Source organism: Panthera tigris, chromosome C1 (genome assembly GCF_018350195.1).
Source record: "Panthera tigris isolate Pti1 chromosome C1, P.tigris_Pti1_mat1.1, whole genome shotgun sequence".
NCBI lineage: Eukaryota > Metazoa > Chordata > Mammalia > Carnivora > Felidae > Panthera > Panthera tigris.
The window spans coordinates 27850729-27865058 of record NC_056667.1 but is presented as its reverse complement, the minus strand read 5'-3'; the positions used below and the strand labels follow the sequence as shown (position 1 = coordinate 27865058).

The following is a 14330-nucleotide window of genomic DNA, read 5'->3' as shown; positions in this document are numbered from 1 at the left end:
GTGCTGGGTCACAAAATTTCCTGTAACCTAGAAGCTGCCACCTAGAGTACTGGGAGGATCAGAGCCCCAAGGCTAGAGCCAAAGAGGCTTAGAGCCGAGCGAGTCTTCGAGCCAGGGTCTGTCTCTGACTGATGTTCCCCCAGGAGTGGACCATGGGAATGGCACCCAGGCGGGTTGAAGCCTGGGCCCTGGCCAGCCTCAAAGCTTTGAGGTCAGGAAATCCGGAGGCAGGGGAGAGGGACACCGTTGCCACATTCCCCGGCCCCTTTGAGACCCCCGAGGCAGGAAGGCTGCCCGGCCCCACCGGCTTCCCTCCCAGGCTCCTTCCTGTGCCTCAGCGACTGACAGCGCAAGGGAGAGAAGGAGGCCGGGCAGGTGTTGCAATCCACAGCTCCTGGGCCTGTCACAGACTGAGCCATTAACGACAGGGCTGGGGAGAGAAGCCGGCCTGCGGCTGTTTTCAGGAACTTGCCCTCAAAAGGAGAGCAGAGACGGTTCTCCAGGGCGGTCCTCCAGGCGCGTGCCCACTGCAGGCTCCAGCGTGAGTAGGGGATCCCCAAGGAGGGCTGCATCTCCGGCTTGACGAGTCCCAGGTCCACTCTCCCCCGAGCTCTGCCAAATGCCCGTATGCAGGCCTGGGACCAGGGCTCCTGCCTTTCAGATTGGTCCCTGGGAACCAGGAGCCCTGGACACTGAGTGTCTTTGACCAGGGCTGCCTCCTCTTTGGGGGTAAGGGGTGTGCATCGGGGAAGTCATAAATAGCCGAATATTTCTTTGGGGACATCAAGCTGGGCTCGGGGAAGGACACAATCGCCATCCCTCTCCGCGTCCCTGTCTCGGACCCTGTGTCTCAGCCCGTCCCTGTCTCCCCTGTTTCTGTCTTCCTCCCCAGCCCCTCCCTGGCCTGGGCTCTGGGTCTCTCTCTGTCTGACTCAGAGTCTTGCTGTGCCTTCCCCCATCTCTTACATTTTCCTCTTGAATCTTAAACTATTTTGGGGACCTCTTGCTTCTCAGCCTTGAGTGCTGGGGTCTCTGGGTCAGCGTCCTTATCTCCTGGGCTCTTTCTTTCTCAGAAAGAATCAGTCCCAGATTCCTTCCCCCCAGAAAGAATCTCCATGTAGGAGAGTAAACACAACAGGGGAGAGAGGGTGTGAGCTGGGGAAGGGAGAGCAGGGGAGAAGGCCGAGAGCAGGGAAAGGAGAGGAGAGCAGGAAGACGTGGGTAATAGCAGTGCCTCCAGGAGGCAGCGGGTTCGACTGGAACTGAGCGGGAGAACCGGGCAGATGGCTGGAGAGAAGGCGAGACTGGGGTCCCAAGGAGCCACAAGTAGGGAACCCAGAAATGGGGCTCTGAAGCCATGTCGTGTGACACGGATCAAAGCAAGGTGGCGGTCCTGGGGGGCGGTGACCACACAGCCTATAAGCGGGAGAGGAGGCCAGGAGGGTTCTGGATTCCATGATGCAGTGCCCCACTTCATGGCCCGTGAAAACAACCGACGATCCCCGAGGGCTTCTTCTACGCAGGCTCTGCGCTGAGCGCGTTTATCACAGACCCTCTCAGTGCATCCTCACTACAGCCCTGAGAATGGGGTGCTGATGTTCTCCCTCTTTCACAGATGGGGACGCTGAAGTTCAGAAAGGTGAAGTAACCTGTCCAAGGCCACAAAGCTGGTAAGTAGCAGAGTCGGGGCTGGAGGCTGGTCTAACTCAGAGCCGGACTCCCCACTTGTCTACATACCGGCCCCCAGAGAGTGAGACCACGCTCCAACAGGCCCCAGATCACTCTCAACACTCTCAACTGGGGTAGGGGTCACCCAGGGCTGCAGTGGGGGACCAGAGACTGATGTCAGACATGCCGACACTCAGCAGCAACCCAGGGGGAGGATGCCCAGCCTCTCAGGGTGGGGTTTGGCTACCCATTCTGGACAGGAGTCAGAGGACAGGGATGAAGTGGTATCTCACTGGGCACAGGCTGGGCCTTATGCTGATCCTTACTAGGGCAGCAGGGCTGGGGTATGATCAAAAGCACAAAGAAATGGAAACCAGTGTCCCAAAATCTGGGCCCAGGAGGCTAAATCTTCCCCAACAAGTGTGTGTGTGGGGGGGGGGGGGGGGGTAAGGCAGGGCGGTTGATGCTAATCAAATTGGTATAATGTAGTAAGAAAGCTGCCAACCACTGATTAGTAGACCAGGGTGCTCTGAACAGTGGTGCGGGTTTCTCACTGCACAAAGCTGCCCAGCTAAGGAGTAAGTAAAGCTGAAATCCAGTCTATTCTTCAGTTGCCAGGTCTTAGTGTGAGCCTGCATCTGCCCAGAGGAAGGGGCGCTCTTTTCCTGATTGGCAAAAAAGTGACTTACGGGCTAGCAGTCCCTTGGCATCCTGGTACCGAAGTGTATACAAATAGCCCAGGGGTTGGGGTAAGGCCCCTGCCTTGGGTATCTGGGAAGTTCTTATTCATACCCCTGCCTGGGAGGAAGAGAAAAAAGGAGAGAAGCTTTCCCCCTTCTGAGCACAGGGGGTCTGCTGGGACACCACTTACATGCATGTGTTCCTATATGTACACTCAGCTAGACAGTGATTTCCACTGACCTGCCACCGAGGGTGCCAATTAGTGCTGAAGAAGCAGGTGCCTGGCCCCAAGACCCCAATGGGAGCAGAATGGAAGGTTAGGCTAGAAGCCCGCCATGGCAGAATACCTTTGGCATACTTCCAGAAACAGAAACTGGAGGCTCCCAACAGGCAGGCACTGTCGCCAGGACCACAGGGCACCTGGCCCCAGAAAACCTCCAGAGGTCTATGCCCAGAAGTGGGGGTGCATGGACCCCCGTGTCCTCCCTTTCCCACCGTCGCCACAGAGGCCAGCCTCCCCCAGGTGTAACCTAACAGCCCCTTGCCTCAGCTACTCCATGCAATTATCACTTTCCGCCAAGGGGCGCCTCTGACCTTTCTGGCATGGCTCACTCAGGAGAACATGCCTAGTGCTCACGCGTGTGCCACCTGGACGTGCCAGGAAGTTAACACCCCAAAGAACAGCCCTTGACTGATGGGGGATAGAAGTCAGTAGATGAATGTTCCCATCCTCCCTCCTGTTCAAGGGATAAATTGTCCCTTGGGTGGATAGTTCTGACGTGTGTTCTACACGGCTCCTCGGAAGGTTCCAGCAGGATGGAGCCCCAAGTCTGTGATACACCCTTATGTCGGCTTTCCCTCCTTACCTGTGATCATTCTCCCCACCCCCTCACTGTTCCTGGGATCCTTCCTATTAAACTACCTGTGTGCAAGCCCAGCTCAGATAAAAGGGAAGGGGGAAGAATGCTATTCCTTGACGCTCCTGTCCCCGCTCTCTCCTGGAAGGCAAATATAATAACAACAGTGGCAGTCACTCACACAGTCATTTCCTACATGCCAGGCACTATGCGAAGCCCTCGTCTTGCACCATTTCTTGTCTTCCTCCCAAAGCCCTTTGCAGTATAGGCTGTTGTTACCTCCATTTTGCAGACAAAGAAACTGAGGCTCAGAGAGGTCAAGTCACCTGGCCAAAGCCACACTGTGGCAGAGCAAGGGTTAAGCTCAGCTCTTACTCCGAAGCCCATGACCTTCACCATCCCCCTCTGCCTCCAGGTGAGCACCAAGTTGGCACTATGGTGGAGCTGGGAACCTGGAGCCTGACCAGAGCTGCCCTGATTATCCTGCTGCTCCCCAGAAGTGAGTGTGGCCGGGGATAGGGGTGCCGTGGGGAGGGAGAGGAGTCACAGCGAGAAAGACAGAGTGGGTGGAAGTGGGAATCATTTCCCTGCACTGCCACACTGCTCCTGGGGTTCCCAGAGAATCAAGGCTGGGCCACAGATGTGGGGTAGCCGGCTCCCACCCACAGAACTCTGCGGGCAAACCACCATCCATGAGGAATGGTGAGCGGGCCTGGGCTGGTCAGCCTGGAAAGGGCTGGGTGACCCAGGCCTTGTCTGCAAATCTCTGCCAGGCTGTCAGAAGGAAGCTCTGAGTCCCCTGCAGGCTTCGTGGGCAACAAAGAGATCAGGGTGGGAGCCACAAGGAGGCAGGATTCATCCTGGAATCGGGAAGCCCAGGCAGAGCTCCCCAACTATGGAAACTCTATCTTGAGAGGTAGAGAGCTTCCCATCTCTGGGGATATGCAAGCCGAGGCCAGGGTTGACAGGGAGGCTGTGCAACAGGGGCCAGCGCACTTTGCTTGATAGGACTATGGAGGCCACATACAGTCTCTGTTGCATGCTCTTATCTGTTTTCTGTTCTGTTTTCACCCTTTAAAAATGTAAAACCCACTCTTCGCTGGCAAGCCATACAAAGCAGGCCACCCTCAGCCCTGCTGAAAAGGATGCAGTGCCTGGAGGAGTTCTGGAGTGCACAGTTTTGCGAGGTCCCTTCCAGTCTGAAATTCTGAGTCTGTGAAGTGATGGGAGCCCCACGTTGAAAGTCATGAACTTGCTTCGTGATCCTGGGAGAATCCCTTCTCCTCTTAGGGCCTCAGCCTCCTCATCGGCAAAACAGGCCCAGGAACACATGACAGAGGAGAGGAGGCATTTGGGGGGGGGGGGCAAAGTGCAGCGCTGCCTTATCTGTTTAGACAAGAAATATTCACTGAGAGCCTACTCCGTGCTAAGCTCTGGGAATACAGTCGTGAGCCAAACAGCCAAGGTCTCTGGCCTCACGGAACTTCTGGCCTGATCTCTGGGGAGACAGACAAACAACTAACCACATGGCTCCGTAATTAGGAAGGATGAAAAGAGCTTTAGGAAAGTTCAGGGCACTTGGCCTGGTCTGGTTGATCAGGCCCTGGTCTGGTTCCCCCAAGATGCTAAATGTTAAGCAGGTGAGAGAGAGGAAAAAAAGAGCCCCTGGAAAAGGAACAGCAGGGTACAAGGATCTGGAGATTGGAGAGATCGTGGCATTTTCAAGGAATAGGAAGAAGGCCAGAGTGACTGCCGACGAGAGGGGGTGGTCTGAGCTAGAACTGGGAGGCGTAGCATGGACAAGGCCAGGAGGGCCCTGAGAAGGACCTGGGTTTTCATCCTGATCGTGGTAGCAAAGACATTGATGGTGCCTGGCATGTCATTACATCTAATCCTTGCAGCAACATGAAAGTAGGGACTATTTTTCATCCCCATTTTACAGATGAGAAAATTGAGGCACAGAAAGCCTCGGTAACATACCAGGATCACACAACGAATAGGCAATAGAACCAGGCTCTGAACCGAGACGGTCTAGTTCCAACATCCATGCTCTTACCCACCGCACGGCTGCAGTGCTGAAGCGCAGTGATCTGGAGGCAGTAACACAATCAGATCTGAATTCGGAGAGCTGGGGCTATGGGCTGCCTATCATTCCAACCACCGCTTTCACCACCTTTGGGGAGGGTGCCGCAGGGGGGACCTGTCTCTGTCCTGCGGTGTGCTGCAGCTGGCTTGCGAGACCTAAGGGTGCACATTTCCTCCCAAGTTCACATTCAGTGATGTCACACGGGTGGCCGGAAAATCAGTCTTGGTGGGAAATATTTACACCAGGGAAAGCAGCCCATACTACAAATCAGGATGTGGCTTTCTTGTACAGTCAGTTGATAAGCATTGATCAACACATCATTTTCTCTCTCTCTCTCTCTCTCTCTCTCTCTCTCTCTTTTGCCCCTGAGAGCCCCTCACCGTCCCCATAGACATTCTCTCCTTTCCAGCCCCCATAACTTCGGCAGGGAGGCAAGAAGGTAAGGGCCCTGAGTCTAGGAGTCCAAAGACTTAGCTTTTTGGCCCAGCTCTGCCAGGCACAGGGGTGACTCATGGCCCATTCTCTCCCACCCCAGGCCTGGAGGAATGCGGGCACATCAGCCTCCCAACCTCCACTGTCCGCCTGGGGGACTCCATCACAGCCTCCTGCACCATCAGCCCCAACTGCAGCCACCTGGGCCCGGAGTCACAGATTCTGTGGAAGTTGGGAACACAGCTTCAGCTCGGAGAGAGGCAGCTGCGTCTGGCAGATGGAAGCCAGGAATCCACCATCACGCTGCCCCCGCTCAACCGCCCGCGGGACCTTCTCTCCTGCTGCCTGCGCTGGGGCAACAGTGTGCAGATCCTGGACCAGGCTGAGCTGTGGGCAGGCTGTAAGTCCCTGCGGCCGTCTACCCACTCCGCCTCCGTGCCCTCCTGCCAACACGAATAAGAGCTAGGATTCACCGAGCACTTGCTCAGTAAGCACATTATGGGCATGGTATCAGATAACCTTCCCTACCAGCAAGGAGTGCTCTTTTTTTTTTGCAGATGAGGAAACTGAGGCTCATTTGGTGAGGGGCACAGGCGAATAAGGATGTGGCCGAGATTTATATCAGCCGGCGTGGCTCTGAAGTCACTGTAGTAACCACTACTCCATACGGCTGCCACATAAGCCCAACTACCCAGCCCCTGGAGGGTGTGCCCAGGGAGGACACACTTTACCATCTGGGCCTGCTCTCAGTTTCTCTGCAACTCAGTCTCAGCCCTCTGCTCAAACTGAGAAGCAAGGAGACGATGCCAAGCCAGTGCATGAGGGGAGAACTAAGACCAGGTTTCCTTGTTAAGAGTCACTAGGAGTAGAGCAAACACTTACACAGCACCTGCCATGTGCCAGACATCGCCCTGAGCGCTTTGTACATAGTGAGTCACTCAGCTCTACCCGGGGGGTAGGCATATCACCATCGCCCCGTTTTACAGATGAAGAAACTGAGGCACAGAGCGGCTAAATGACATGAAGATCACAATGGCTAATAAATGGCAAACCCAGGATGAAAACCCAGACCTACACGGTCACGGTCAAAGGGGGCCGAGCTGAAGGGGTCGGAGGCTCTGTGATGCCCGCCCTGTACATGCCTATAATTTGACTTGCCCCAGGGATGCCCCTCCAGGGTCACCCCGAAGGAGGCGAGCGAGTAGACAAGGTGACCCCAGAGGGAACAACCCCGAGCAAGGAAACGAAAATAACTGGTTCCAGTCAGAGCTTTCTGAGTGGCCCTACTCCAAGCCCTCACTCTCCCCACCCTTCGTGCAGACCCTCCCGCCGCGCCCCACAACCTGTCCTGCCTCATGAACCTCACAACTAACAGCCTCATCTGTCAGTGGGAGCCAGGACCCCACAACCACCTGCCCACCAACTTCACCCTCAAGAGCTTCAAGTAAGGAGGGGTCTCTGGCCCCGTTCCTCTGGGTCCTGGGGTGGGGCATGGGCGGGAGTGGGGCTGGGGGAGCCAGAGGCAAACACGGGAGGGAGAAGGGAGCCTCGCTTTCTTCTTCTGCTAGACACCCAAGCCTGGCCTATTGGCAGGAGCCGGGACAACTGCCAGACCCAAGAGGACTCCATCCTTGACTGCGTGCCTAAGGACGGAGACAGCCACTGCTCTATCCCACGCAGATACCTGCAGTTGTACCAGCACATGGGCATCTGGGTGCAGGCAGAGAACGCACTAGGGACTGGAAAGTCCCCACAGCTGTGCCTCGTTCCCATGGATGTTGGTGGGTGACGCTGGGTGTGGGGGAGGGGAAAGGCCCCCACAATGGGCAGATCCACAGAGGCACAGAGAGGGACTCCCAGACCCAGTGACAGACAAGGAGATCCTGGATGGCCTAGAGATAGAGGCAGACGAGAGAGACAGAGACGAAGTGGAATGCAGATGGGGACAGAGCTACGGAGACACAGACACACAGACGTGGGAGAAACACCGAGGCAGGGAGACACGTTCTTTCAGCGAGCTTCTTGAAGTGCCCACGGCACACTAGGCAGGCGTTGTTCTAGGTGCTGGAGACCTGAACGAAATATCAGAAGTCCTGCCCTTGGAATGTTACGTTCTAGTGGGCAAAACAAATAAAATAGAATGTCAGGCAACCAGAAGTACGAGGAGGGAGTTAACACAGAGGGGGAGGTGGGGAAAGCCGGGGGTGGGGGACAATTGCTCTTTCAGTAAGGTGGTCAGGGGTGGCCTCACTAAGAAGGTGACATTTGAGAAGATCCTTGAAGGAAATGAGGGAGCAGGCTGCTGGATATCTGAAGGGTAAGATCTCCAGGCAGAGGGAATGACGAGTGCAAAGGCCCCGGGGCAGAAGGATGAGACAGAGACCTAGGGAGAGACAGACACATATATACAGACAGACCTCCAGAAACATGATGACATGGAGATGAAGAGACACAGAGAGACGGAGAAAAAAAGAAGCAGGCTGACAGAGACCCCAGGGGTGGAGACCCCAGGGCAGAAAACGGAACAACAGGCAAAGAGAGAAGCAGGAATAAGGCAGAGCCCTATAGGATGGGGCAGGGAAGGTTTCTGACAACCCCTCCTCCTTACAGTGAAGCTGGAGCCCCCCACACTGTGGGCCCTGGCCCCCAGCCCTGAGGTGGCCCCACCCCAGCCAGGCTGCCTGCTGTTGCGCTGGGAGCTATGGAAGCCGAGCCTCTACATAGAACAGAAATGCGAGCTGCGCCACCAGCCACAGCTCGGAGAAGCCAGCTGGGCCCTGGTGAGGTGGAAGGCAACCTCAAGAGCCCGGAGTGGGGGTGGCTGAGGGGAGGGTGGCTGAGCTGGGCCTGAAGGGCACAAGGATCCAGGCTCAGAGCCACGGCCATCCCACCAGGTGGGCCCCCTGCTCCCTGAGACCCTCCAGTATGAGCTCTGTGGGCTCCTCCCGTCCACAGCCTACGCCCTGCAAATGCGCTGCGTCCGCTGGCCCCTGCCTGGCCAGTGGAGCGACTGGAGCCCTAGCCTGATACTGACCACCGCACAACAGGGTAAGTGGGTGGGGAGGGGCCAGGAGCAGCCATCAGGACAAAGTCCAGCCTTCGGGGCCCTCCCTGAGCCCCTCTTCCTGCTCCGTCCCCAGCCCCCATCGTCAGATTGGACACATGGTGGCGGCAGAGGCAGCTGGACCCCAGGACTGCGGATGTGCAGCTGTTCTGGAAGGTGACCCCTTCTGAAGGCCATCCCTCCACCCCTGAGACTTCTCCCAACCCAGACAGATCCCTGTGGGCTGGGGCTCAGGACTCCAACAGTTCTGGGAGGTTTGGATGCATTTGTATGTGATTTGCATGCACTTTGCATGCACCTAGGAAGCTGGGTAGCACCGTTCTGGAGAGACTACAATGTAGGACTCACCTATGGCAAAGAGTCAGCTCAGGGAATGGTTAAGTGCCAACCTGCTCCTTCCTTTCCTCCCTCCTAGGACCTGGCATGGGGAACAGGGAAGAAGGAAGGGAGGGAGGAAGGTTGGCTCCCAGCCTGTGGGGGCTCAGTTCCTATGACCCACCCACCCCATCTAGAAGCCCTTCCCCACTCAAGATGAGCCGTGCGCCCCCACCCCTTATCTTCTTCTTCCTGTGTCCACCGCAGCCAGTGCCCTTGGACAAATACAGCGGGCAGATCCAAGGGTACCTGGTCAGACCACCAGGCCAGACTGGGGCAGTCCCAGCCCTCTGCAACACCACGGAGCTAAGCTGCACCTTCCACTTGCCCTCGGAAGCCCGAGAGGTGGTCCTTGTGGCCTATAACACAGCCGGGACCTCTCATCCCACCCCAGTGGTCTTCCTGGAGAGCAGAGGTAAAGGGCGCTGGCGGCTAGTAGAGTGTAGTGGGTGAGCACGTAACGTTCAGAGGCTAGACTGCCTGGGTTCACAACTAGTCCCGTCACTTGCTAACAGTATGACCCAGGCAAGTGACCCCTGGCCTCGGTTTACTCACCTAGCAAAGGGGGACAATCCAGTGCCTACCTCAAAGCCCTGTTGTGAAGGTCACATCCATTAAGACATGTGCCTGGCACCACGTTCCCGCTCAGTATGTGTTAGCTACTCTCATTATCATCAGCCGGAACCAAGTTAAGCTGGTGGTGGTACCACACACGCTCCCATTCACTCACACGCTCACAAGTGCAGACGCTCATAGACACGCATTCGCGTGTGCGTGTATGCACGTGCGTGCACGCGCGCACACACGCACACACACACACAGTCCATTCTGCCAAAGAAGATAGGAAGAAAGCCCTACATTTTCCCGGCTGGAACACGGTCCCTGCGTTAATTGCTCATTCTCAGGGGATCGGCCACCACCACCCCCAGGTTCCCCTGAACATGGGTCCTCACAAGGTGACACCAGAGATAACAAGAGCTCGTACTCCAACTTATGAGCCGCATGACCTTCGGCAAATTACTTAACCTGTCTCAGTTTTCTCCTTGATAAATTGGGGCCAGGGTAGCGCCTTCCTCCTAGGACTCTTAGCAGACTCAGTAAATTCACACGTACCAAGGCCCATAGCTGCACAGACCATGAACTACACAGCGTTAGCACCGATCCCTGTCAGACACTCCTCGGCACGAGGCACTGTGCCAGGCTTGTTCTAGGCATCATCTCATTTGATCTGCGCCAGGACCCTTACAGAGGAGCAAACTGAGGTCCTGATGTTGACTTACTCAAGGCCACCCGGTTTGTAAGTAACAAAGCCAGGATTTGAACCCAGGCTTCTGGCTCTGGGACCCGCATTCTTCTTGCTTTTGCTCTCTCACCTCCTACCCTGTCTCCAGGCCCACCCCTGACCAGGCTCCACACCACAGCTCGAGATCCCCACAGCCTCTGGGTGGGCTGGGAGCCCCCCAGCCCTCGGCCTCGGGGCTATGTGATTGCATGGGGCCTGGGTCCCCCCAGCCCCAGTAGCAGCAATATGACCTGGAAGATGGAACACAACGGAAACATTTCCAGGACGCTGCTGCAGGGTGAGGCAGGCCTGGGGACCTGGGAGGCAAGGAGGCAGTGTTTGTCAGGCAGAAAGCAAGGGGCAGGCTGAACCCCCCTACAGAAGAAGCAGACTCCCCAGTCGTTCTTGGCTCTTTAGTCTCGTCTCATACCCCCAGAATCAGGAAGTTCTTCCCCCAGTCTAGCCAGATCCTCCCTTTTCACAGCCCTGCCCTGCCACCTTCCTAGCTCTCCTCCTTTTCTGCCCTTACGTCCATCAAATGATCTGAAGAGATAGACGAGGCTAGCCCTGCAGCACAAGGCCTGGGTTATTCCCCACTGGAGGTCTGAGGTTAGCTTCTGATCATCTGCAGAGGTTAGCCCCTCACCAGGGGGCCTGCCCCATTTTCGCTCCACAGAGAACATCAGGCCCTTTCAGCTCTACGAGATCACCGTGACCCCTCTATACCAGGACACCGTGGGACCCTCCCAGCACATCTATGCCTACTCCCAAGAGATGGGTGCGTCAGCCACCAGGCCCCTCCCAGAATCCTCCCCTCTCAACGCCTGCCTGGGACCCCACAATCAGGACTATGAGGGAACATTTCCTTCCTCCCCCACCTCTGACCCACAGGAGACCCTCTCCCAACCCTAAGGTGACCCCTGGCTTACAGTGGACCCCTGCAGCCGGACAGAAGTCAGAAACTGGGGTGACAGAAACTGGGGAGTGAGTTGGGCAGAATTCACGAAGCGAGTCTGGCAAAAATCAACCAGTTTCCCTGAAAGAAATCAAGTGTCCTGTGTGGCAGAAATTAGAGAGAAGGCCCGCCATAAAGTCAGAGAGCGAGTGGCAGAAATCAGATAGTGAGCCCAACAAAATCAAGCCTGGCAGAAATCAGGCGGCAAGGCTTTGGAGTCAGAGAACCAAGTGCAAATCCTGACTTAGCCACTTATTAGCAGTCTGTGGAATTCAGTCAAAGGTGCTGGCAACATGAGGCTTGGGCATGGGTCCCCTTGGACTCTCTTCTCCCACTCCCTGCCATAGTGTGGCTCAGTTCTGGGCTCTGGGGAGCCACAAGATGTCCAGCTAGGCTCTCCACTCTTCCCTGCTCCCCGTCAGCCCCTGCACCTCTCTCTCTTCCGGCAGCCCCCTCCCACACCCCAGAGCTGCATCTAAAGCACATCGGCAAGACCTGGGCCCAGCTGGAGTGGGAGCCCCAGGCCCCTGAGCTGGGGAAGAGCCCCCTGACCCACTACACCATCTTCTGGACCAACGCTCAGGACCAGTCCTTCTGTGAGTCTCTGCTCAGTACCTCACAGTCCCAGAAGGCCTGGGAGGGGACGCCCAGCAGCCTTGGAGGGAGCCTCGGCATCTGGGCCCAGGTTGACCATTCTCTTCTACTCCCAGTCACCACCCTGAATGCCTCCTCCCGTGGCTTGGTCCTCCACGGCCTGGAACCTGCCAGCTTGTACCACGTACGCCTCATGGCTTCCAGCAAGGCCGGGGCCACCAATAGTACAAGCCTTACTCTGATGACTTTGGCCCTAGGTAAGGAGAGCAGGGGGCTGGCCAGCCAAGGCTGTTGGGAAGGTTCATCACCCAATGGATCCCTCATTTTGAGGCCTTGCCTGGATCTGCTAGTCTGAGGGAGGAGACTGCACCCAACCCATGAAGCCCAGGCTGAGGGAGGAGGCCCATTCCTGCCCTCAGAGCCCAATCTGAGGGAAGAGGCCCAGCCCCACTTGCATGCACTCTAATCTCTTCTGGCTTTCCCCTCACCCCAGAGGAGTCTGAGCTGCATATCCTCCTGGGCCTCTTTGGCCTCCTGGTCTTGCTCATCTGTCTCTGTGGGGCTTCCCGGTTCTGCTGCAGACCCAGGTGAGTCCTCTCAAGACACCTACCACCTAGCTACCCCTGCCCACAGGGAACTGCAGGCTGGAGCGGGACTGTCCAGGTCCCTCTTTGCCTTCCCAGGCGTCGGGGCCCATGCCTGGCTCCAGCCCTGCACCACCTCTCTCTGTACTAGGGAGCCTTCAACTGCTAGAGCGGGTGGGAGAAAGGATGGCAAGATGGGAGGGGGCATGCCTGACCCAGCCTTCACCTGCCTTCTTCTCCAGCAGGAAGAATCCCCTCTGGCCAAGTGTCCCAGACCCAGCCCACAGCAGCCTGGGCTCCTGGGTGCCCACCATCATGGTTGAGGTAAGAACCCCCATGGGAGAGGGAAATGGGGCCGGGGGCGCTGGCCCAGGCTCAAAGTAAAAGGAACCTCCCCCAAGGATGAGTCTTCAGGCCTTCCCATCACTTCCTAGCAAGGTGCCCTCCCTCTGGAGTAGAGCAGATCCGAGTTTGCATCCCAGCTCTACCCATTTCAAAGCCTCAGCCATCTCACTGTGAATTGAGGTGAATCTCACACAGAATCATTGGAGACATGCACCGAGCTAAGTCTGAAGCCCATAGCACACGTCAGGAATGTATGAGGTGCTTTGCAAGTGTCACCCTTTGGGCTCCAGCAGAGAGCAGCAGGAATATCCCCACAACTGGCCCACCGCAGGAAGGCACAGTGGCTGGGATGACTACGAGATAAATCATGCCCTCACCCCACGTCCTTGTATCCAGGAGGCCTTCCAGCTGCCTAGCCTTCGGGACCCCGGCATGCCACCCATCACCAAGATCACAGTACTGGAGGAAGAAGAGAAGAAGCCGGGGCCTTGGGAGTCCAACGACAGCTCAGGGACCTGTGGCCTCCCCACCCTGGTCCAGGCCTATGTGCTCCAGGGGGACCCAAGAACACCTTCCACCCAGCCCCAGCCCCCGTCTAGCACCAACGACCAGGTCTTTTATGGGCAGGTGCTGGGCAGCCCCACAGGCCCAGGTCCAGGGCACTACCTCCGCTGTGACTCTACTCAGCCCCTCCTAGGGGGCCTTACTCCCAGCCCCAAGTTTTATGAGAACGTCTGGTTTCAGAACAGCCCCCTGGGGACCCCAGAGCCCCTCGTCCCAAACCAGGAGGATGACTGTGTCTTTGGGCCACTGCTTGACTTCCCCCTCCTGCAAGGGCTCCAGGTCCATGGGGTGGAGGGGCTGGGGGGCATCTAGCGCTTCCTGGGACCCCCGCCCAGGCCTGCCTCTTGAAAGGCCTGGGCCATCCAGAGGAGAGGAGAATATCAGTAAGCCCACCATGAAAAAATCATCTCGTCCCAGAAGGGCAGGAAGACTACCAGTATCTCCCTATCTCTGGTCCCCAGCATCCTTCCTCCACCTGCCAGGCCCCATGGGCTGACCCTGCCTCTCACTTTAGTGGCCAGAGAATGCTTCATCCAACCCTGCCCACTAGCCTTCTGTGTTTAATTCCTGTAATTTTAGTCTCTTAAACCGGTTAAAGGTTTGGTTGTTTTGGTTTCGAGAAACTCTTGAGTGTGCCTGAGTCTCTGTTCTTTTTCTTTTCAGGGCCCTAGCAGTGATGGGGTACTTATCAGAACTGTTCGTTTGTGTATTCTTTCCTTCGCTCATTAATTCCACCAGCCCACATGTAGCATTTAGGTCCTGTGCTGGCAGCAGGGATTCAAAAATGATTTGGCTCAGTCCACCCTCAAAGGACTCCCATTCTAGTGGTGGAGACTTGAAAAC

General features: G+C 56.7%; 1 protein-coding gene across 4 annotated transcripts; it reads left to right on the top strand.

Annotated features, from left to right (window-relative positions):
* Nucleotides 1–387: 387 nt before the first annotated feature.
* CSF3R (colony stimulating factor 3 receptor) lies at nt 388–14110 on the top strand. Of its 4 annotated transcripts, none has more exons than XM_042996526.1 (18): nt 388–541; nt 1616–1670; nt 3622–3705; nt 5663–5731; nt 5828–6124; nt 7045–7168; nt 7318–7505; nt 8335–8504; nt 8619–8772; nt 8865–8944; nt 9371–9578; nt 10555–10743; nt 11122–11223; nt 11850–11996; nt 12111–12251; nt 12488–12581; nt 12824–12902; nt 13320–14110. In XM_042996526.1, exons 3-18 carry the CDS (start codon nt 3642–3644, stop codon nt 13797–13799), a joined length of 2586 nt encoding a protein of 861 aa, XP_042852460.1. In that variant the 5' UTR covers nt 388–541; nt 1616–1670; nt 3622–3641; the 3' UTR covers nt 13800–14110. The 4 variants fall into 4 exon arrangements, with proteins under 4 accessions (XP_042852460.1, XP_042852459.1, XP_007092542.1 ...); XM_042996525.1 differs by having other exon boundaries at nt 12821–12902; XM_007092480.3 differs by lacking the exon at nt 5663–5731 and having other exon boundaries at nt 390–541; nt 12821–12902.
* Nucleotides 14111–14330: the final 220 nt, after the last annotated feature.